A 24,377-nucleotide genomic window follows, 5' to 3' on the forward strand; every position below is an offset into this window, starting at 1 on the left:
TGTTCCCTGCCTCAAGTGGAAAGTAATAATAAAAAGCTTAATGAACACTTGCATGGCGGGATGTGTTTGGCTCTATTTATTCTTTCAGTCTTCACAACGCTGTGAGGTAGGCACTCTTATCACTCACATTTTACAAATGGGAAAACTAGAGGCTCACAGAGGTTGATTATCTAGACAAGGCCACTCAGCTAGTAAACGACAGTCCAGGGTTCAAACCCCGCAATCTGACTCGCGTTAGTGCTTTCACGAAAAAACGGGTATCTGGCAATGTTCAAAACGTCAGAACTGGCAACTGGGGAACTAATGGAAAAGGGAATCAACAAAACGGCCCACCACTTGGCAACAGTGCTGAAAGACCAAGGGAGCCTCAAGTCCCAGGAAGGGGCAAGCGAGGGGTCACGCGATTCGCCAGCACAGCTCCAACAGCACCGGCTCTGGACGGCCGAAGCCTCCAGAGACGCCTCTGGCGCCGGCGTCGCAGGACCCTCATTGGGCCCCTTTTAGGCAGCGGCAAGTCGCGGGCGTCCAGAAGGAGGCGGGACTTCCGGGAGCGGTGGAGCCAAATTCCGGCCGCGCCGGAAACAGCTATTGAGGAAAAAACAGTGGGTACACGCGCTAGAAGCTCCTGGAGAATTTTGTGTTCCACAGTCTCTGAAGAAAAATTGGGCGGCTATTCGTCCGCTCATTGCCAAGTTTTCGAGGCAGTGGAAAACAAGAGTTGGGACATGGACAGCCGCTTGCAGGAGATCCGGGAACGGCAGAAGTTACGGCGACAGCTTCTCGCGCAGCAGGTCCGGGGCCCAGGGAGGGATCGCGAATGCGCGTGCGCGGCCGGCTTCTTACCTTCTCCCCCCTTTTCTGTCTCCTTACCGGTCGCGGTGCGGTCCTTTCTGGTCCCGCGACCTTAATCCCTGCGCCCACCTACCCTCTTGTTCTCAACTCCCGGGGTACCCCGAATCTTTTCCTGTTTTACCTCGCGGTCATTGTGGTGGTGCTGAACCGAACGCCACGCTTGGTCTTTAGCAACCGTTATGGCCGCCGAGTGGTGCTCAATGATGAGAATACAGTGGTCTTTGTGTGTAAGTTACCGCAGTTCAGGCAAAGAAAAGTGCCTTGTTATCCTCCAGAATTTCTGTTCACTTTTTTTTTTTTTTTTTTTTTGCGGTACGCGGGCCTCTGACCGCTGTGGTCTCTCCCGTTGCGGAGCACAGGCTCCGGACGCGCAGGCTCAGCGGCCATGGCTCACGGGCCCAGCCGCTCCGCGGCATGTGGGATCTTCCCGGACCGGGGCACGAACCCATGTCCTCTGCATCGGCAGGCGGACTCTCAACCACTGCGTCCCATGGAAAGCCCCTCTGTTCACTTTTTAAATTGTCGTTTGTGTCTTGTCTTTCTTCGTAATCAGCTCCCGATTCTTGAGATTGGGGCTTCATTGTGGGTCAGGTTTACAGTATTTTCTCTGGGTTAGTGTCTAACGACTGCATTGGTAGTAGCCTGAGTGTAAATTTTAGATTCTGCATGATGCGTATTGCTGTCGACTCTGCCGTGTACGGTATCCTCGTCCTCACCCGCAGCTAATGTTTGAATTCTTAATCTGTATCGATCACAACAAATCTCTGAAATAGGTAATATTGTCTTCACATATCGGATAATGAAACAGAGGCTCCAGAGGTTAATTTTTGCCCCGGCTCCTTCACCTCTGGGCCAGAAAGTTGAACCCAGGTTTGTCACTCCTTCTTGTGTATGAGTAAGTTGCCACTTGATTAGTAGAGTACACATGCAGAAAATGCAGATGCACACCTCTGCTTAATTAAAGTTATAGGTTGTGTTTTACTTTCTACCACTCAGACCGGTAAAAGGGATGGGGGAAATGCTCACAGGCTTTGATGAGGCATCTTACTGTTATTTTTTTCAGTAATAAATTTTCGTTTTAGTACATGGAAATCTGAGACCTATCGTCTTTTATGATCTGATGAAAAGATTTATGGTACAGTGTTAAAAGTGTGGGCGTTTAGGGAGTTCCCTGGTGGTCCAGTGGTTAGGACTCAGCGCTTTCACTGCTGTGGCCCGGGTTCAATCCGTGGTTGGGAACTAAGATCCCACAAACGCGCGGCCAAAAAAAAAAGGGGGCGTTCGGAATCAGATCTGTTCCTGGCATAATGATTTTGGACAAATCAGGTATCTTTTCCAAGCCTTCCTTTTCCCAGTTTCTATTATGTTATCTTCAAAAATGTTCAGCAGTTCTTTGTTACCACCAAGATTCTTACTCTTTAGTTTTGAATTCATACGTCTGTTTGACTCAAAATAGTCGTAAACAATGATTGGTTGAGTGTCTAACTATGTGCCAGGAGCTTTTGTAGACATTGGCAATTCAGCTATGAATAATAATAGGTGGTCCTACCCTCAGAGAGCTTACGTACTGCACAGAATTTAATAATGGCTGCCATTTATTAAGTCCTTTCTGTGTGTCAAGACTCTGCCAAGCTTGTACATACATTATATTTGATCATACCAGTCAGATGCTATCTGTGTCTTATAGATGAAGAAAATAAAGCTCAGGAAATTGGTTACATGCTGAAGGCCACAAACCTTTTACATTTGCAAGCTGCAGTTTTAGGCCTTTGCAATACACCTGGCTGCCTCCTAGTACAGTTGGATAGGAATCTTTCCACCTAAGTAAGGATGTACAATATAATCAATGACAGACTTCCACTTTTCCAACTAATTTCAGCCTTTCTTTCACTTACTTTTCTCTGTATGAACAAGACAGACTGGTTTATTACTCTCCAGAACGTGATTTTTGCAGTACATACTTTATGATTTTTAAAAGTTGTCCTTTCTTTCTGATTTCTGTCTATCCTCTGTGACAGCCCAGGTCAGAATTTTGTGATGAAACCTATTGTGATCTCCCTGGCTTAGGCTCTTCTCCCTCTGAGCATCCATTTTCCTTACTGTTGAGTCCACTACTGTATATTATTAACCATCATACAGAATATAAACAGTTTGCTTGTAGCGTCTTTGCATTTAATTTCTGTTGGCTTAATCTTCTATCCTAACTTTGTTTCTTGCCCAAAGTGAGTTTTTAATAAATTTTTGTTGATTGATGATCTGTCAGAGTAGAGCACAACTCAAGTGTATATAATTTGCTTGACTTATTTTGGCTGCTGGATGAAGATATCGGATGCAGTATATAGGCCCAGACCATGATTGTGGCAATTGATGCTATCACCAACGATTTACACCTGTTTTTATTTAACTTGTAGCTTTGTTTCAAAGAGTTATACATGCTTTCAAATGATACCAAATTGTCATAATTATTCAAATAATATATTTAGTGCTACCACAATGGAAAGTCTATTACTCCAGTCATTCCACAATTTTTTTAAAATGTTGGAGCATGAGAAGACAATTATATATGTAAGCACAATTTGATGTAAAGCATTCCTCTTGTAAAACATTGTATTCTAATTTACACCTTGGTAAAAAATCTCATTGGTTCATTCACATATTTATAAGCGTGTACTATAAGTCAGATGTTATAGTAGCTGCTGAACATACAGATATCAACAGGACAGAGTTGTTCCCCTCAGTGAGCTAACATTTCAGTGGGGGAGAAGTAAACAAAAGTAAACTGATAAAGTAATTGAATTGTACAAATAAAAAACTGGAAGTTGTGATAGCGACTGTGAAACAAACAAAAGTAAAACAAAAAGAGTGTATTAAGTGCTATGATCTGAATGAGGAAAGGAGGAGGTAAAAATAATGGAAAGGAGGCTACCTATTCTGTATATAGTGTTCATGGAAGGACCCTCAGAGGAAATGTACTCATCTGAGATTTGAAGGGAGTCGAGTCAGTCTTGGGAAGAAGGTTAGAAAGCATTCCACCTATGGGAGTAAATGTGTTTTCTGACTAAAGAGAATAGGGGTCAGGAAGATTTTATGGGAGAGTTAAAATATCAGGAACAGTTGATACATTGGAAGAGATTTATCATTGGGGAAACGTTAGGGGAGTCATGAAGTGGGTAGTCTAAAGAGGCAGTGGTAATTGTTTAAGATCAAGGCTGGGGACTTGCAGCTCTAACATTGTAGTGTGCCTTCTCACCTTTCTTGAGCTAAGGGATTATTTAATGCAGATTTCCTCATGCCCTTCGTGTGCTTAAAAATATTAAGTGGTTCCTCATGGCCTGTAAATTGCATTCTATACTTCTTGGTTTGGCTTTTAAGTTTTCCATGAATTGATCCCACACTATGTAGCCAGGCCTATTTCAACTAGTGATTTGTTTACATTTGTTGTATTTTGCAAAATTTCCCAAACTGCCAACCCGAATATGCATGACTATTTTTCAGGTTTTTGTAAAGTTTAGTATTGTGCCTATAATCATTATAAAGACTTGGCTTGAATAAAACTGAAAAGGTATTTATTACGGCATGGAATAAATAAGGTACAATACGTGAGCTGATGGATGCAGAGTGTTTAACGTAGTGCATATCACACTATAAACACTGTATGTTAGCTGCTTTTTTTGTTTTGTTATTGCTACTGCTGCTAAATTGTGTTTTATTATTTGCTTTAAAAGTAGAGGATTGGCTCAAGTTAATTGTTTTAATTTCAGAATAACTGAAAGCATAAAATACTTTTCAGCTGGCAAAATCATTCTTAATTAACATGGTTTTGCTCCAAGGTGTTTTCTGTTTTTCCTGCAAGGTAATTCATCCATTTGCCTGCTGCAGTAGTTACAGATTTTTTTGTTTTAGTTTTTTTAAATACTTGATGTATTAAATGCTGCTACAAATGACTGGGAAGGCTATTCAGTACACTGTCATCTAATTTTTGGTTTTTGCCTTTTCTCAGTTGGGAGCTGAAAGTGCTGACAGTATTGGTGCTGTGTTAAATAGCAAAGATGAGCAGAGAGAAATTGCTGAAACAAGAGAAACTTGCAGGTCAGTTGAATATTTTTTTAGTGACATGTTAATATTTGTGAAAGGATCACTGTTTTAATAAACAATAATCCTAGGTATGAAGTGTGTTGTTATAAGCATCAGCATACAGATTTAGGAAACATTGGTTTTTATTGTTAGTTCATGAATTACGAAATACTTATTATCTGAATACAGTAAGTTTTCATTTATAAAGTAGTTAGAAAATGGAATGTTAGGCTAGGAATTAGCTTATATACCATATAAGATTTTATTTAAAAAATCCTTATTAAAAAAAACACACTTTGCCCTAAAAGTGGTATTGATTTGATAGTTCATAAAGCATTTAGAATTTTCAGTATTGTAGTTATCAATTTTTTTAAATTCGAGTATAATTACTTTACAATGTTGTGTTAGTTTCTGCTGTGCAGTGAAGTGAATCAGCTATATGTATACATATATCCCCTTCCTCTTGGACCTCCCTCCTACCCCCTCCTATCCCACCCATCTAGGTCATCACAGAGCACCAAGCTGAGCTCCCTGTGCTATACAGCAGGTTCCCACTAGCTATTTTACACATGGTAGTGAATATATGTCAGTCCTAATCTCCCAGTTCATCCCACCCTCCCCTTCCCTCTGCCCCCTGTGTCCAACCATCTGTTCTCTACATCTTTGTCTCTATTCCTGCCCTGCAAATAGGTTCATCTGTACCATTTTCTAGATGTCACATATATGTGTTAATGTATGATATTTGTTTCTCTCTTTCTGACTTACTTCACTCTGTATGACAGACTCTAAGTTGATCCACATCTCTGCAAGTGACCCAATTTCGTTCCTTTTAATGGCTGAGTAATATTCCATTGTATATATGTACCACATCTTCTTTATCCATTTCTCTGTCGTTGGACATTTAGGTTCCTTCCGTGTCCTGGTTATTGTAAATAGTGCTGTAATGAACATTGGGGTACATGTGTCTTTTTGAATTATGGTTTTCTCAGGGTATATGCCCACTAGTGAGATTGCTGGGTCATATGGTAGTTCTATTTTTAGTTTTTCAATGAATGTCCATACTGTTCTCCATAGTGGCTGTATCAAATTACATTCCTACCAACAGTGCCAGAGGGTTCCCTTTTCTCCACACCCTCTCCAGCATTTACTGTTCATAGGTTTTCTTGATGGTGACCTTTCTGACTGGTGTGAGGTGATACCTAATTGTCATTTTGATTTGCATTTCTCTAATAATTAGTGATGTTGAGCATCTTTTCATGTGCCTCTTGGCCACCTGTATGTCTTCTTTGGTGAAATGTCTATTTAGGTCTTCCACGCATTTTTCGATTGGGTTATCTGTTTTTTTGATATTGAGCTGCATGAGCTGTTTGTATATTTTGGAGATTAATCCTTTGTCAGTTGCTTCGTTTGCAAATATTTTCTCCCATTCTGAGGGTTGTCTTTTCATCTTGTTTATGGTTGCCTTTGCTGTGCAAAAGCTTTTAAGTTTCATTAAGTCCCATTTGTTTGTTTTTATTTTTAGTACTCTAGGAGATGGGTCAAAAAAGATCTTGCTGTGATTTATGTCAAAGAGTGTTTTTCCCACATTTTCCTCTAAGAGTTTTATGGTGTCCAGTCTTACATTTAGGTCTTTAATCCATTTAGAATTTATTTTTGTGTATGGTGTTAGGTAGTGTTCTGATTTCATTCTTTTACATGTAGCTGTCCAGTTTTCCCAGCACCACTTAGTGAAGAGGCTGACTTTTCTCCATTGTATATTCTTGCCTCCTTTATCAAAGATAAGGTGACCATAGGTGTGTGGGTTTATCTCTGGGCTTTATATCCTGTTCCACTGATGTATATTTCTTTTTTTGTGCCAGTACCATACTGTATTGATTACTGTAGCTTTGTAGTATAGTCTGAAGTTGGGAGCCTGGTTCCTCCAGCTCCGTTTTTCTTTCTCAAGGTTGCTTTGGCTATATGGCATCTTTTCTGTTTCCATGTAAATTGTAAAATTCTTTGTTCTGAAAAATGGCTTTAGTGATTTGATAGGGATTGCATTGAATTTGTAGATTGCTTTGGGCAATATAGTCATTTTCACAATATTGATTCTTCAGATCCAAGAACATGGTATATCTCTCCATCTGTTTGTGTCATATTTGATTTCTTTCATCAGTGTTTTATAGTTTTCTGAGTACAGGTCTTTTGCCTCATTAGGTAGGTTTATTCCTAGGTATTTTATTCTTTTTGTTGCATTGGTAAATGGGATTGTTTCCTTAATTTATTTTTCTTATCTTCTGTAGTGTATGGGAATGCAAGAGATTTCTGTGCATTAATTTTGTATCCGGTACCAAATTCATTGATTAGTAGTTTTCTGGTGGCATCTGTAGGATTTTTCTGTGTATATTATGTCATCTGCAAGCAGCAATGGTTTTACTTCTTTTCGAATTTGTATTCCTTTTTTTAAAAAAAATTTATTTATTTATTTATTTATCTTTCACTGTGTTGGGTCTTCGTTGCTGTGCACAGGCTTTCTCTAGTTGCAGTGAGCAGGGGCTACTCTTCATTTTGGTGTGTGGGCTTCTCATTGCGGTGGCTTCTCTTGTTGCGGAGCATGGGCTCTAGGCATGTGGGCTTCATTAGTTGTGGCTCGTGGGCTCTAGAGTGCAGGCTCAGTAGTCGTGGCGCACGGGCTTAGTTGCTCTGCGGCATGTGGGATCTTCCCGGCCCAGGGCTCGAACCCGTGTCCCCTGCATTGACAAGTGGATTCTTAACCACTGTGCCACCAGGGAAGTCCCTCCAATTTGTATTCCTTTTATTTCTTTTCCTTTTGTGATTGCCGTGGCTAGGACTTCCAAAACTATGTTGAATAATAGTGGTGAGAGTGGACATCCTTGTCTTGTTCCTGATCTTAGAGGAAATGCTTTCAGTTTTTCACCATTGAGAATGATGTTTGCTGTGGGTTTGTCATATATGGCCTTTATTATGTTGAGGTAGGTTCCCTCTATGCCCACTTTCTGGAGAGTTTTTATCATAAATGGGTGTTGAGTTTTGTCAAAAGCTTTTTCTGCACCTATTGAGATGATCATATGGTTTTTATTCTTTAATTTGTTGATATGGTGTATCACATTGATTGATTTGCATATATTGAAGAATCCTTGCATTCCTGGGATAAATCCCACTTGATCATGGTGTATGATCCTTTTAATAGAGTTTAATAGAGTTTGGGAGTGTTCCTCCCTCTGCAGTTTTTTGCAAGAGTCTGAGAAGGATAGTTGTTAGCTCTTCTCTAAATGTTTGATAGAATTCACCTGTGAAGCCATCTGTTCCTGGACTTGTTTGATGGAAGTTTTTTTTTTTTTTTTGCGGTGCGCGGGCCTCTCACTGTTGTGGCCTCTCCCGTTGTGGAGCACAGGCTCTGGACGCGCAGGCTTAGCGGCCATGGCTCACGGGCCTAGCCGCTCCGTGGCATGTGGGATCTTTCCGGACCGGGGCACGAACCCGTGTCCCCTGCATTGGCAGGCGGACTCTCAACCACTGCGCCACCAGGGAAGCCCCTGATGGAAGATTGTTAATTACAGTTTTAATTTTATTACTTGTGATTGGTCTGTTTATATTTTCTGTTTCTTCCTGGTTCAGTCTGGGAATTTTTTACATTTCTAAAAATTTGTCCATTTCTTCCAGGTTGTCCATTTTATTGGCATATGGTTGCTTGTAGTAGTCTCTCATGATCCTTTATAGAACATCAGTTTTGCTCAAGACACATTAGAATGATACATAATGTAGAACTTTCTTTTTGCCATTCATACCTTATAAAAGCTTAGTTTCTTATTTGTTTGCTTTCTCAAAAAAATACAGATTATTCATCAGGTTGTATTACTTTTAAGATTTATAAACTGGGTGAATAGATACTGTTTAGTCAGGAAAAATTTGCCTTGTTCTGTTTTTATAACCGGTTCTTTAATATTATTAATGGGTACATTTATACATCTTGTATATATTTGTGAGTGATATTTCAGTTTTAAATTTCAGGGCTTCCTATGATACCTCTGCTCCAAATGCAAAACGTAAGTATCAGGATGAAGGAGAGACAGATGAAGACAAAATGGAAGAATATAAGGCAAGTAGAGAATGGGACAATTTTATGGTCAAGAAGAAAATAAGTCCTTACAATCTGTAGAGTCTTACCCAGGAAAACAAAATTTGACACAAGCTGAATTTTGACAGAATACTGAATAATTGTTGGTAGTGTGTATGTAATTAGGTAAATTTAAGACATTTATATCAGTTTAACACAAGAGGTATGTGGATTAAATTAGGTGATGTATATAAAGCACTTAGCTTAATGCCTAGTAAGCACTAGGCGATAGCATTCTTAAATAAGAGTAAGGAGGTAGATGTATCAGAAACTTCGGGTAATTTGATCATATTTTGAGAGGCTACAATACTGTCTTCTTTGACTTTCATTATTCCATGTTAACCATATAGGGTAGTACAATTAAAATATTTTGAGAACTCATGGGCTAGACAGCAGTGTAGAACCATTTCTGACAGAGGCCCAAGGCAAAAACCCAGGTTCTCAACTTGTAATTATAATATGTAGTTGAAAAGAAAGAAAGTTAAGGACAAAAAGCTACCTCCACTTTTTCAAATTAATTGTCATACAACTATATTCAATAGAGAAGAGAATAAATAGTTTCAGTAAATCTTTAGATATAATTATCTAATTTCATAGATATTCTCTTGTGTATTGGTTGCATTTGATATATCCTCTTATATAACTTAACTATTTGTGATTATATTAGGTCAAACCATATACATACAGTTTCTGATATTTTAACATTTTTGACTTATAAAATAGTTTCATATGGTTTGATCTAGTAGAAATAAAATTGCCCTATTGGTGGTCATATCTTTCACGATTTGAGCTAAATTCTAATATTTAAGGTATTATATCAGAGATAAATAATCCTAGATAACTTAGTCAACAAAATTAGTAGTTATAGACAGTTATTACTGATGAGAATGAAAAAGAAATATTTATTTTATATATTATAAGCATAACTAGTTACAGCTAATGATGAGAAAGCAAAAACTTCAATTTGTTTTTAGATTCAAAAATTTTTTTAATTTTAATTTTTATTTATTTACTTATGTATGTATTTATTTATTTGGCTGCATCGGGCCTTAGTTGTGGCATGTGGGCTCTTCATTGCCGCCCGTGGGCTTCTCTCTAGCTGTCGGATATGTGCGCGGGCTTACTTGCCCACGGCACGTGGGATCTTAGTTCCCCCACGGCATGTGGGATCTTAGTTCCTGGACCAGGGATCCAACCCGCGTCCCCTGTATTGGAAGGCAGATTCTTAACCACTGGACCACCAGGGAAGTCCTGACTTCAATATTTGACTTTAACAGTAATTTGAAAACTTTATTGTGTCTTAGGGAAAGAAAATATTTATATGAGTCTTAATACTTGAGATATCATAATATGTAAGATATTCCTCTTAAAATGTATACTTCCTTTTCCAAGGATGAATTAGAAATGCAACAGGAGGATGAGAATTTGCCATATGAAGAAGAGATTTACAAAGATTCTAGTACTTTTCTTAAGGTAAATAAATAATTTTCAGGTCATAACTTCACATTTCAGCTCTATGCCTGAAAAGATTTTAAATACTTATTTGTTTTCAAGATTTTTTCAGTTATTGAGGGATCATCATTATAAAATAAAGGTCATTTAAAATTATTCATGAAATATTCTTCTGATGCTTGCCCATTTAGGATGAGATAATGCTTTATTAATGTCTGTAGATACTGAATTGTAATACTATTATTTTAATAGTGATGTTTTCTGTTTTTTTTAATGTCAGTTAACTTATATTTTGTATGGCCTCATAATAAAAAATAAAGTTCAGAGTTAGTGTATCTGCCCTCAGAGCGAATGCTATTAATTTAATTTTGACGTTTTCTTTAGGGAACACAGAGTTTAAATCCCCATAATGATTACTGCCAACATTTTGTAGACACCGGACATAGACCTCAAAATTTCATCAGAGATGTAGGTATGTCAGATTTGTTGGGAATATGCTATTGCTAGCTGTTGATTACATGCATGTAATTTACCCATTTTGTGGTTTATTTCTAACAAAATTTCTAAAGAATTTCTTTTAACATTTCTTGCAAGGCAGGCCTATTGGCAACAAATTCCCTCAATTTTTGTTTGCCTGAGAAAGTCTTTATTTTTCTTTTACTTTTGAAAGATTAATTTTGCAAAGTACAGAATTCTAGATTGGTGTTTTCTTTCTTTCAACGCTAAGTATTTTACTTCACCCTGTTCTTGCTTGTTTCTGAGAAGTTGGATATAATTCTTAACTTTGTTCCTCAATAGGTATGGTTTTTTTTTTTTCTGGTTTCTTTCAGAATTTTTTCGTTAGCTTTGATTTTCTGTAGTTTGAAAATCATATGTGTAGGTTTAGCTGGGTTTTGTTTGCTTTGGGGTTTTTTTGCATTTATCCTCTTTGGTACTCTCTGAGCTTCCTGGGTCTGGGGTTTGATGTCTGACATGATTTTGGGAAAATTCTCAGTCATTATTATTTCAAATATTTCTTCTGTTCCTCTTTCTGTTTTTTCTCCTTATATTTCCATTACACATTTTACCTTTTGTAGTTGTCCCACATTCCTTAGATAGTCTGGCTTTTTTTTTTCCAATTTTTATTCTATTTACTTTTCAGTTTTTTAGGTTTCTATTGAGATATCGTCAAGCTCAGAAGCTTTTCTCAGCTGTGTCCAGTCTACCGATAAGCTTACCAAAGGCATTATCCCTACATTTTTAAAAACAGCTTGACGGAGATAATTCATGTACCATACAGTGCACCCAGTTAAAGAATATAATTCAGTTTTTTAAGAATATCTATAGATTTGTGCAACCATTGCCACAATCTAATTTTAGAACTTTTTTAAAAAATTGAGGTATCGTCGATTTACAATATTATATAAGTTTTAGGTGTACCAATAGTGGTTTACAATTTTTAAAGATTATATTTCATTTATAGTTATTATAAAATATTGGCTGTATTTTCTCTGCTGTACAATATATCCTTGTAGCTTATTTATTATATGCATAGAAGTTTGTACTTCTTAATCCCCTCCCCCTATTTTGCTCTCCCCACTTCCCTCTCCCCCCTGGTAACCACTAGTTTGTTCTCTCTATCTGTGAGTCTGTTTCTTTTTTGTTATATTCACTAGTTTTATTTTTTAGATTCAACGTATAAGTGGTAATATACAGTATTTGTCTTTCTCTGTCTGACTTATTTCACTAAGCATAATACCCTCCAATCCATCCATGTTGTTGCAAAAGGCAGAATTTCACTTTTTTTTTTATGGCTGAGTAATAAATGTTTGTGTGTGTGTGTGTGAGTACATACACCACATTGTGTGTGTGTGTGTGTGTGTATATATATATATATATATATATATATATAAATGGCACATTGTCTTTATCCATTTACCTTTGTTGGACGCTTAGGTTGCTTCCATTTCTTGGCTATTGTAAATAATGCTGCTAAGAACACTGGGGTGTGTGTATCTTTTTGAATTAGTGTTTTCATTTTCTTCAGATATATACCCGGAAATGGAGTTGCTGGATCATGTGGTAGTTCTATTTTTAGTTTTTTTAAGAAACCTCTATACTGTTTTCCACAGTGACTACCGATTTATATGCCTACCAACAGTGTACAAGTCCCCTTTCTCCACATCCTTAGAACATTTTCATCTCCCCTAAAGAAATTTAGTCCTCATTAGCGGTCAGTTCCCATTCCTTCTCCCACAGTTGCCCCCCAGCCTTAAGTAATCATTAACTGACTGTTGTCTATCAATTTGCCTATTCTAGACATTGCATATAATTGGACTCATACAATATGTGATATTTTGTGATTGGCGTTTTTTCACTTAACATAATGTTTTCAGGGGCCATTGATGTTGCAGCATATTATCAGTACTTCATTTCTTTTTATTGCCAAATATTCCATTGTATGTACATACCACATTTCGTTTATCTATTCATTTGTGTTGTTTCCACTTTTTGATTGTTATAAACTCTGCTGCTGTGAACATTCATGTAAAGTTTTTGTGTGAAAGTATGCTTTCATTTCTCTTCGGTATATACCTGGGAGTGGAATTGCTGTGTCATGTGGTAACTATGTTTAACTTTTTGAGGAACTGCCCAAATGTTTTTCAGAGCAGCTGTACCATTTACATTCCTACCAACAATATGTGAGATTTCCAGTTTCTTACCACCCTTGACATTTTATTATCTGTCTTTTTAATTATAGTCCTCCTAGTGGTATGAAGTAGTATTTCATTGTGGTTTTGATCTACATTTCCCTAGTGACTAATGATATTAAGAATCTTTTTCTATGCTTATTTTTGCACTTACTTAAATACCTACTTTAGAGAGATGTCTAAACTCTGCTTATTTTTTAATTGGTAATTTGTCTTTTTATTATTACATTGTAAGAGTTCTTTATATATTCTCAGTATAAGTCCCTTATCAGGTGTATGATTTGCAAATATTGTCTCCCATTCTGTGGGTTGTCTTTCTTTTGGCCACACTGTGGCTTGCAGGATCTTAGTTCCCCGACCAGGGATTGAACCCATGCCCTTGGCAGTGAGAGCGCAGAGTTCTAACCACCGGACCGCCAGGGAATTCCTGTCTTTTCACTTTCTTGTTGGTACCATTTACAACACAAAAATTTTAATTTTGATGTAATCCAATTTATTTTCTCCTTTCTTGTTTGTAAGCAACATGTAGAAACTGATTTTAATGTTTTCACAGGCAAAATTTAGATGTAGCACAAAAAGTTATGATAATGGTAAGTGAAATAGGCCAGTCACAGGATGACAAATATGCATGCACTTACAGAGGTATCTAAAATAGTATGTGTATATAAACACATAACTTTTATGAGGTACCTGGAGTAGTCAATCTCATAGAAGCAGAGAATGCAGGAGTGATTGTCGGGCTAGAGAGACAGGAAAATGGGGAGTTGTTGTTCAATTGGTATAAAATTTCAGTTATGCAAGATAAATTTTTTCTGTAGATTTGCTGTATAGCAAATTGTAGTCAGCAATACTGTTGACTATAGTCAGCAATACTTAAAAAAAATTTAAGAGGGTAGATTTCATCTTACTTAAGTGTTCTTACCACACACACATACACACACACGCACACACACTAAAACCAGAGGAACACAAAGAAACTTTTGGAGATTATTGATATGTCTTACCTTGATTGTGGTGATGGTTTCACAGGTGTATGCATATGTTCAAACTCATCGAATTGCATACATTAAATACAGGTTTAATATATAAGGTTTTCATTTATCAATTATACTTCAAAAAGCTGTTTTTCTCCTCAAAGTTGTGATAAGTTATATTGATATAACCAAATTTCATTATCAGACTTTCTGCTTTTAAGATACTTATTTCTCCAAGGCAAAGAAAATGTACTTAGGAAACTATTACGGATTGAGAAAAAGGTGTACCTCTTCTGTAGATGATTGAGAGCTGACTCTATTGTGATTGAAACCTGACTGTACTAAAATCTTCAAACTTGTTTCATTTGAAATTTGATATGTAACCACTGATTGAGGAGGCTTTACAAAATCTTTCACTTTTTTACTCTTTGATATTAAAGTTATTAAAATGTACTTCTGGTTTTCAACTTAAGATGTTTATATAATTTATATTGTTATGAATATGCTTCTTGTAGGGGAGAAAGAAAGAAACAAAATAAAAACTTTTAGGAATCTTTGATATTCAAAGCCCTACTTACTCCTACAGTTGTTTAAACAGTTATTATGTTGTTTTATCTAAAATCTCTTCTGAGGCTCAGAGATTTAAATATTTTTGAGGACATGGGAACAAGTCTCCTGTTTTTAACCTTTATGGAACTTGGAGATGTTTTTCAACGTCCTAAGCTTGAAAATGTATCTGAGGATTTGGTTTATAATAATGTGGAGTGAGATCTTTAAAACTATAAATATTGATATAGGAAATATTCTTAGAGAAAGTGACTTATCTTGGAATTGGTAGTACAATTTTGATAAGTAATCAGAGTGAATGAGGTGTGAGCTAATGACTGTTAGGGACTCATTATCTTTTTAACTAGATTTGTTCTGGGATTGTGTCCATAAAGTGTAGCCACTTAATTTAAGACTATCAGTAGTAAAGAAAAGAAATCCTCATTTTCTGTGCTTTGGATAACTGTCTAAGAAACTAAGTAAAAATTTTAACAATCACTAGATTCTTTGGGAGGAAGATTTTTTTAGTAAAAAGAAAATGAAAAAAGCATGATTGAAAGAAAAAATTTTCTTTTCCTGAGAACAGAATGGCTAAATTTGATGCTATAAGCAGGTTAGTTAATCTAATAAATTTGAGAAATTAAATGGTTAATTGACTTGATCTGGGCTTTAGAACATCTGGGAGTTTGCCTGCATGTGGGATTAAGGTCATTAGGTATATAAAATGTATATATGAATTGTTTAAAAGTCCTCAGACTTTTTTAAAAGGATGTGAGGATGAAGAGGTGGTTGTGTATTGTTTTGTTCTGAGCAGGCTCATCACGTTTGAATGCACTGATACTCATTTGTATTGAAATTTGGAATTTACTATGTTTCCTCTTCAGGTTTGGCTGACAGATTTGAAGAATATCCTAAACTGAGGGAGCTCATCAGGCTGAAGGATGAGTTAATAGCTAAATCTAACACTCCTCCTATGTAAGTGGGGTTTTTTGTTCCCAACTCAGGCTTAAAATATTAGTCTTTTTATCATGTAACCCCTTTTCTGTTTGAAAAAAATTCACCATCTTTGTAAGGTTAACATACTCTCTTTCTTCTGTATAGTAAAATATATTAGTTGGAAACTCCAGTGCTGAGTACACAGTAGGTTCTCATTTAATTTATTTTCAGTTTTCTAGATAATTTACTTTAAATTACTAATTTAAATTTTTTTCTTAGAAAATCATATTTGTTGTATTCCTGATTATCTTAAAATGTTTTTAAATGACTTTTTTTCTCAAAAATTATTTATTGAAGAAAGTTAGAAAACTTAGAGAGGGAAAGTAAGAAATGAAAGTTAATTATAACTCAGCAACCAGAGATGCTATTAACATTTTGGAATACAAAAATTCATTTTAACCTTTGCTAAACAGACTAATGTTTCCCTAAAAAAATGTGTTTAAGGTCTTTGAAATTGGAGACTCTCTTTATTCCACATTTAGCTTACTTTGAACATTTTGTACATTTAACAGTTTGCTAAAATGTATACTGTTAATGATTAGAAGAACCACGAAGAAGTCTGAGTTTGTGGCAAAAATTTTAGCAGACTAATATTCATCCTATTTAAAAATACTCTTACATTTAAAGTATTTTATATTTATATTTAAAATACTTTCATACTATGTGGAAATAACCATTAAGTAAAGGCTAGTAGTAATTTATACTAAGTATCTAGAAAAGACTGTTAAACAATATTACTAAGGCACAAACTAAAGAAAGAAAATTATGTCCATTTTTAGAAACTTTTTTAGAGGGAGAAATTTAAAACTTACTAACAAATAGTTTTTCTAACTTAACAATTGGGGAGAAAGTAATATGGTATTCTTTGGAATATTAAGATGATAATGGAAAGGGGCTCAGACACTCATCTGAGTATGGATTTTCAATATAAGAAATGAGAGAAGTTTGTATTTTGGATGTTCGTGTGGGACTGTGATTTTACTTTGTAGTGTGAGTGTATCCATGTCCTTGGGAAGAGCACTGGTAGATGGTTTACTGTCTGTACTGAGGAAGGATACTCCTCCATAAAAAGGTATTCAGCAATTAGCTCATGGTGACTTTGTAAATAGTGTTTAGGAAACATTTAAGAAATTTCTTTCATTACCATCTATAAAGTATTTGAAAATCTCTTACATTTTTATGCTTTAATCAAATAGGTACTTACAAGCAGATATAGAAGCCTTTGACATCAGAGAACTAACACCCAAATTTGATGTGATTCTTCTTGAACCCCCTTTAGAAGAATATTACAGAGAGACTGGCATCACTGCTAATGAAAAATGCTGGACTTGGGATGATGTATGATCAAACTTTTACATTGTAACGAATTATTTATTTTTCAAATATATGTCTGATCAGAAAGTAATATTATAAATATTCCTACTTTTTTAGGAATTGTAAATATAGATTTATAGTATATATTATGGCTGAAGGTCTAAGGTACATTAACAAATATTATAATATCTTTAGTCTGATTTGTCTTTTTGAGGCAGAAGTTGAACAGGTAGTGAGTAAATCGTCTATGGAAGACTCACAATTCCAGTCTTAGAGTCCTTGGATATATAGCTAGAAGTAAGTCTAAAAACAGATTGAATGGTTGATAACATTCCATATTTGGTTAGTTTTAGTAAACAGAGTATACGTACACACACACACACACACACGAACATAATTTCTACTTTTTAAAGAACTTACAGTATAATAGATTTAAGGGACATATGTATTATATAATTGTGATATAATTTAGTATTATATAATTGTGATAATGTTATATTTTCCTGAATAAAATTGAACAAGCTGATAGCTTCAGTTAGTTACATAAAGTAACCTGTTTTTACTGATCAAACAAAAATAACAAATATTTATTGAGCACCACTTTGTACTAGGCAACTAGGTACTGGAGATTGGAAGATGAATAAGACTTAGTATTTGGCCTTAAGGGGCACACAGTTTAATGGGATAAAATAAACAATGACCTAAACAGATAATTGCATTATCATATTGTTAGTTCAATAATAGAGGACTGCATAAGGTGATCTGAGAAAAACTGACCAAGCTGAGGAAGCTGGGGGGACATAAACAGAGGAGATGACACATGAACAGTGATAGATTAGCTGGAATTGACCAGCTGAAGAAAAGGGTGGATTAGGGATTCCAAGCAGAAAGAACAGCAAGAGCAGAAGGGATGGAGGCAAAGAGACGGGTGAGGGAGGTCTGTATGTGGGTTGATGTTGGAACACAGATTGGGACTGTCTTGAGATGCTGTCTTCTTAGAAACTTAGCTTAATGCCTAAAGGCATTAAGGAATCTTTGAAGGGCTTTAACCAGTTTAGTAAAATGGTCAGATTAGTGTGTAGAGGAGGATGGACTAGAGAAATTGAAGTCTGGAGAGGGGAGAGCAGATAGAAGACCATTGCAGTAGTCTAGTTAGGAGATGAAGGGACCCTGATTTAGGGTGATGGTAATAAGAATAGAAAGGAGATGATAAATTCAGTAATGTTTTGTAGATACTTCTGGTGAGATCTAGTGATTGGGAAGAGGGGAAGAGTTAAAGGATGACTCAGGAGTTTGAGTCTTGGGATAAATGGGTTGAGTTATCACCAGCTGAGAGAGTCAATTTAAGAAGAGTAGCAGGATTAGAGCGATTAGATTTTACTGAATGTGTTGATTTAGAGGTGTATGTGAGACATTCACGTAGAGGTTGTAATAAGAGTATGAAACTTAAAAGACAGATCTGATATCTCAAAATACAGATTTTAAAGGGTTAGCACATTAAACCTATGAGAATAAATGAATTTGTCTCGAGATAGTGTCTCAGTTAAGATACAGTGTGGATTTACTGTAAATCCTCAGGAAACTTACATTTAAGAGGCACATTATAAAAGAGGTGTGAAAAGAATGGGTCAAAGATGAATGAGGTGAACCAAGAGAGTATGAATGTCACGGAAACCAACGGAATAGGGAATTTGGAGGAGGAGAGTATGATCAGGAGCACTGAACACAGAAGAGAGGTAGGGAAGGGAAAGGACTGAAATTCTAGACTGGTGTTTCATAGAAAACTGCTTTGAATACTTGCACATCTTCTGACTTAATAATTATTAACTATTGTTAATATTACTTACTTTTCAAGATGTAATAACTTCAGTTTTTCTTCCTTGAAGCTTTTCCTTTCAGCTTCAGTACCTCTGGCAATTTTATTTATTTTATTTTACTTTACAAAAGTTTTTCCTCTCCTCTGATAAGTGTAATCTGTGTTTGTTGTTGAAACAGAAAAGTATACAGTATATAGTACCCCCAAAACTTAAGGTTAAAGATGTAATGCTCTTGATATTGCTGAGAAGTTCTCCAGATAGGTTGCACAAATTTACATTCCTTCTAGTAGTGTTTAAGAAATGTCTATCTCACTATATCCTCATCAAAATTGATTAATAATATAAAACAAACTTCATCAATTTAGTCAAAAGAAAATTGAAAAATTAATCTTATTATGTCTGATTAGTAGTTAGGTTGAACTTTATTTTCTCTAGCCAGTCTCTAAGGTTTGGTCAGTGAAGGTACAGGAGCTTCAATTACATCTGATAAACTAACAGAGTTTTTGAAATAAAGGAATTCCATTTTATATGCATATTGAAAAGTTTTGTCTGGCCCCAGAGCCCTAAGCTCTTAACGTTTATGTGATAATACCTTAAAGAAAGTGCCAGTAGCTAATATAAATAAAGTATAAATAAGAAAAGCATTCAGGTTTCACAGGTATTCTTTTTCACATTAGAGAGTCAGTAGAGGCCAGTGTGTTTTGTTTAAGAATTAAAGCATTTTCGGGCTTCCCTGGTGGCGCAGTGGTTGAGAGTCTGCCTGCCGATGCAGAGGACACGGGTTCGTGCCCCGGTCCGGGAGGATCCCACATGCTGCGGAGTGGCTGGACCCGTGAGCTATGGCCGCTGAGCCTGAGCGTCCAGAGCCTGTGCTCCGCAATGGGAGAGGCCACAACAGTGAGAGGCCCGCGTACCGCAAAAGCAAAACAAAAAGAATATAAGCACTTTCTTAAAATACCAGCATTTAGCATTTATAATTGTAATGTCAAGAGAGTAATTTGCTTAATATTCTTCACTGATGTGTGCCATCACTTATCTTTAGCTATACCATGTATAGACGTTTGTAGGAATATATGTGTGTGTGTATTACATATTTAATTCATATTCCTTTGAGAATATTAGATGAGATATATCAAGACTTAAAATCGGAAGTATAAAACTGAATAGGTTTATGCCTATTGTGATTTTTTTTCCATTACTACTGTCAAATAATGTATTTTTACCTAGATAAATTACAGATGATGTGGTTATGATCCACTCATGTAGAAGTTAAGATTTTCTTAATACATGAAACTAAAAAATATTTGCTTGAACCGTTGTCTCTGGAACTTCTTAACTGTGACAGGAAGCTAAAAGAAAAGGAATACCATATAAAATGGTTGCTTTTGTAGTCATTTATACAAGTATAAGGTATTTCCCCAATTTAGAGATTTAATTATTGCAGAACTTTTTTTTAAATTGACACACTTAACAAATACAAAGCAATTATAGTCTATTGTTTGTGACATTTCAGACTTAGTCATTATACTGAAATGTGTATATTGATTTATTTTGTTTAGAACTGTTCTACTGGAAACAAAGTCCTCCCCCAAACATTTGTGGTTATGTTTTAATTTTGCCCCTATCTTTGGGGTAATTTAATCCCTTTTCAGTTTCTTTTTCTGTTAATGGTAACAGGTTGCTCTCAAGCCATAACTTATAAAATTCTGTAATTCTATAAATATGGTTTCCTGTAAACTCTTTCCATATAAAATCAAGTGTATGTATGTGCATGTGTGCATCTGCGTGTTGTTGTCTTAATAGGGAATAAAAAACCAGAAGAACAAGTTTTAAGGATAAAATTTATTTTCCATTGTATTTTCTAATGAAAATTAGTACATTTAAAGAACACATTTACTGTAAGTCCTGATAAATCTCAATGGTTGTTGTTTTGGATTTAGGATGAATGGGAAATAAAATGCTTCTATGCAATATTGGTTTGGTTTCTTACAGATCATGAAGTTAGAAATTGATGAGATTGCAGCACCTCGATCATTTATTTTTCTCTGGTGTGGTTCTGGGGAGGGATTGGACCTTGGAAGAGTGGTAAGATGGTGTTTTTTAAAGTGGTTTTTTAAATTCGTAAGAAAAAAATAACATAGTATGTTGCATAAGAAGTTTGAAGATTAATGTTATTTTTTCCTCTGTTTCTTGAACAGTACTAAAATATTCAGAAGAAAAAATGTTTAAAAAAGAATGTGCAGGGCTTCCCTGGTGGCGCAGTGGTTGAGAGTCTGCCTGCCGATGCAGGGGACGTGGGTTTGTGCCCCGGTCCGGGAAGATCCCACATGCCGCGGAGCGGCTGGGCCCGTGAGCCATGGCCGCTGAGCCTGCGTGTCAGGAGCCTGTGCTCCGCAACGGGAGAGGCCACAGCAGTGAGAGGCCCGCGTACCGCAAAAAAAAAAAAGAATGTGCAAAAGGCAGTATCCCTTAGTTAACTAACATTAGGGGTGAATAAATCAAAATACGATTTATTACAACTGCAGGAAGAGAACAGTTCAGAGATTTGAAACTGAATTGCAGCTCAAAAGCAAGCTGCTTAGTGTCATTTACTGTTCATTATTAGTAGTTAAAAAGTATTCTTCTGAATAGCATTAACTCCTGAATTCTAAGTGAACACCAAATCAAATTGGAAAAATAACACAGCATCTGGAGCATATAGTTTGAATAAATTCATGAGAGTGAGAAGTTATAACATCTTAATTTAAGTACCTTATATTTATTGTATTTCAGAACTTTTTTTGGTTTTTTGATTGGAGTATTTTGGATTTCTAAATGGAAACAAAATAATAAAGCTTTTTTATAATGGAATCATTGCGGCTAGTTCTGGTCTCAGTTCTGATGTCCAACAGTGAAACTTTGGGTAAAGAGATATTTACTCTTGTGTGTTTCAGTTACCTCACTTGTTATTGGATAATACTTTCCATTTTTAGGAAATATTACTTGATCTACTGCCTATGATCTCATTTAAATCCTGGTAATTTTAGGATGTGTCCATTTGACAGGTGAAGAATTTAAGTAGGATTATATTGAGATAAATTGGTTCTCAAATCCTGAAATTCTGCAATTGCTTTTGTATTCTTTGTATAAATAGCAAGTTTGAGACTTGGATAACATCATTGCTTCTGTCATTTGTTAAATCCATGGTAAGACTATAACTGTATATAGGGTATCTATTTTATTGCTGGCACCTCCCTAAGATGCTATAGAAAATCTAAGAAAATAGAGACATACTGTATGTTTTTATAGGTGTATTGGTATTTACCTTTTTTAGCTCTGATGTCTGGCTTTGGGCTTTTCTCCCACCCCCCAAATTAGGTTGAAATTGATAAGGAGGTTTTATCTTATTTATGCAGCAATTTATCATATTGGTGAAAGCAGATTTTGGCTTCAAATGATTACAAAAATAATTCAGCATGATAAATACTCATGAGCTTGTGCTAAGTTGATTAGGGCATGTTGGATTTAGGCCCTTGTGATATTTAATGCAGTGCGAAACAAATACTTGGCAACAGGAACAGATACTGATCTTGATTTTTGAGATTTTAAATTAAAAATCTAAGTTTCATTTTGTGGTGTATCTCAGTTTATACAATAAGAGCATTCCTGAAAAGTGTGTATATTGTTCCACTACACCTCTATTTGGACTTGATCATAGTACCAACAATATTGTACTGCACAATTTACTTATTTCCCCCTACTTTGCTCTTAATCAACTAGGGGTAAGGACTATATCTTATTCATGTTTTTTTTCCCAGCAGCTAGTCAACACCTACATACGGTGGGCCTCAAAATGCCACTCTGAGTACTCACTTAGCTAGTATTTGTTATATGTTCATATATAACAGATTCTAGGACACTAAGGTTCAAATCTCTCTATTGTCTAGATTACATAAAGATGAAAGTAAAGTTTTACTCAATAAAGAAATATAAGAACCATTTTAAGTCTTTAAATTTTTTTTTGCGGTATGTGGGCCTCTCACTGTTGTGGCCTCTCCCGTTGCGGAGCACAGGCTCTGGACGCACAAGCTCAGCAGCATGGCTCACGGGCCCAGCCGCTCCGCGGCATGTGGGATCTTCCTGGACCAGGGCATGAACCCGTGTCCCCTGCATCGGCAGGCGGACTCTCAACCACTGCGCCACCAGGGAAGCCCAAGTCTTTGAATTTTTGAGGTTTAGTATTAAATCATAAAAATAACATAAGACTCTCACTTGGAAAGAAGTTATCAGTTAGAACATTTTCAACAGTTTTTAGCTTTGTCAGAGGATAGGAAGTTGAGGTGGAAGGAACAAAATTATCTTTTTTTTTTCTGATTTTAAGACATTTTATTTCAAAATAACTTCAGTCTTACAGAAAAGTTCTAAAAATTATGCAACAATCCGCATTTACCATTCACCCAGAAGCTCAAATGTTCACATTTAATTTTTTATTCTCCTCTCCCCCTCACTCTCTCTTTTACTCTTTTTCATTCTTTCCCTTTTTCCCTCCCCCATTTCAGAGTTATTCTAGACATAATGTCCCTTTCCCTCTAAGTGCTTCAGTTATATTTCTGAAAGATAAGGTCATTTTCTTATATAATAATAGTACAATTATTAGCATCATAAAATTAACACTGTTTTGATACTATTCTCAATAAGACAATTTTTGCAGTTGTCCCCCTTACAACATCTATATAGTATAAATATTTTTTTTTCTGGTCTTAGGATCACTCAGTGTCATCAGTTTTCATGTCTCTTCAATCTTCTTTAATCTGGAAGACTTTCTTAGTTTTTCTTATCTTTCATGACCTTAACATTTTGAAGAGTGTGGCCCATTTATTCAAAATTATCTTTTGAATTATTTTCTGATTAAAGAGAGACTGAGTTTTCTTATGATTTAAAACTTTCTACTGATGACAGTAGAAGATAGTATTAAAGAATCAGTATTATGTAATCCTTTCTATGTTTTGATATCAACTGTGTATTAATATTCAGAAGGTATATGTGTATTCTGTATAATGGCTGTATATTTAAAGACTAGTATTTATTTCTGCACAAAGACAAAATTACTGTGACACCTTGGAATTTAATGTCTCAAACCTCTAGGAAGTTTTTAATGCTGGTTGGTTATTTTAAGTATTGTTTATTTCTTTTAGCTAAGGATTTTTTAAAAAATTCTTTCATTTCTAGTGTTTACGCAAGTGGGGTTACAGAAGATGTGAAGATATTTGTTGGATTAAAACCAATAAAAACAATCCTGGGAAGACTAAGACTTTAGATCCAAAGGCTGTCTTCCAGAGAACAAAGGTATTGCCTTTACTGTTTTGTTTTCTTTATTTTCATTATTTTCTTTCAAGCTTTTCCAGATGACTGTATACTGTTTAATTAATTTTGGTGGAAAGGTCTTTCTCTTTGACTTGTACAGATGGCATTGAGCATTAAAGTAATACATCCAAGTTAATTAAAAAATATTTTATTCACTCAGATCAACCTATACTGAGCTGGAGAAGATATTCCTGTATATCCT

General features: G+C 35.8%; 1 protein-coding gene across 2 annotated transcripts in view; it reads left to right on the forward strand.

The window, feature by feature from the left end:
• Positions 1–293: 293 nt before the first annotated feature.
• The window catches only part of METTL14 (methyltransferase 14, N6-adenosine-methyltransferase non-catalytic subunit), a 33,474-nt gene continuing 9,390 nt past the window's right edge, over positions 294–24,377 (forward strand). The window contains exons 1-9 of one of the 2 annotated variants that reach the window (XM_081226842.1): positions 294–791; positions 4,853–4,941; positions 8,938–9,025; positions 10,436–10,516; positions 10,880–10,967; positions 15,590–15,680; positions 16,898–17,039; positions 20,825–20,917; positions 24,041–24,157. In XM_081226842.1, the coding sequence (XP_081082968.1) occupies positions 726–791; positions 4,853–4,941; positions 8,938–9,025; positions 10,436–10,516; positions 10,880–10,967; positions 15,590–15,680; positions 16,898–17,039; positions 20,825–20,917; positions 24,041–24,157 (855 nt within the window). In that variant the 5' untranslated portion in view covers positions 294–725. The remainder of the gene's footprint in view (positions 792–4,852; positions 4,942–8,937; positions 9,026–10,435; positions 10,517–10,879; positions 10,968–15,589; positions 15,681–16,897; positions 17,040–20,824; positions 20,918–24,040; positions 24,158–24,377) is intronic. The other variant, XM_081226843.1, reaches the window with a different exon arrangement.

Source organism: Mesoplodon bidens (assembly GCF_964165515.1).
Source record: "Mesoplodon bidens genome assembly, chromosome: 1".
Lineage (NCBI taxonomy): Eukaryota > Metazoa > Chordata > Mammalia > Artiodactyla > Ziphiidae > Mesoplodon > Mesoplodon bidens.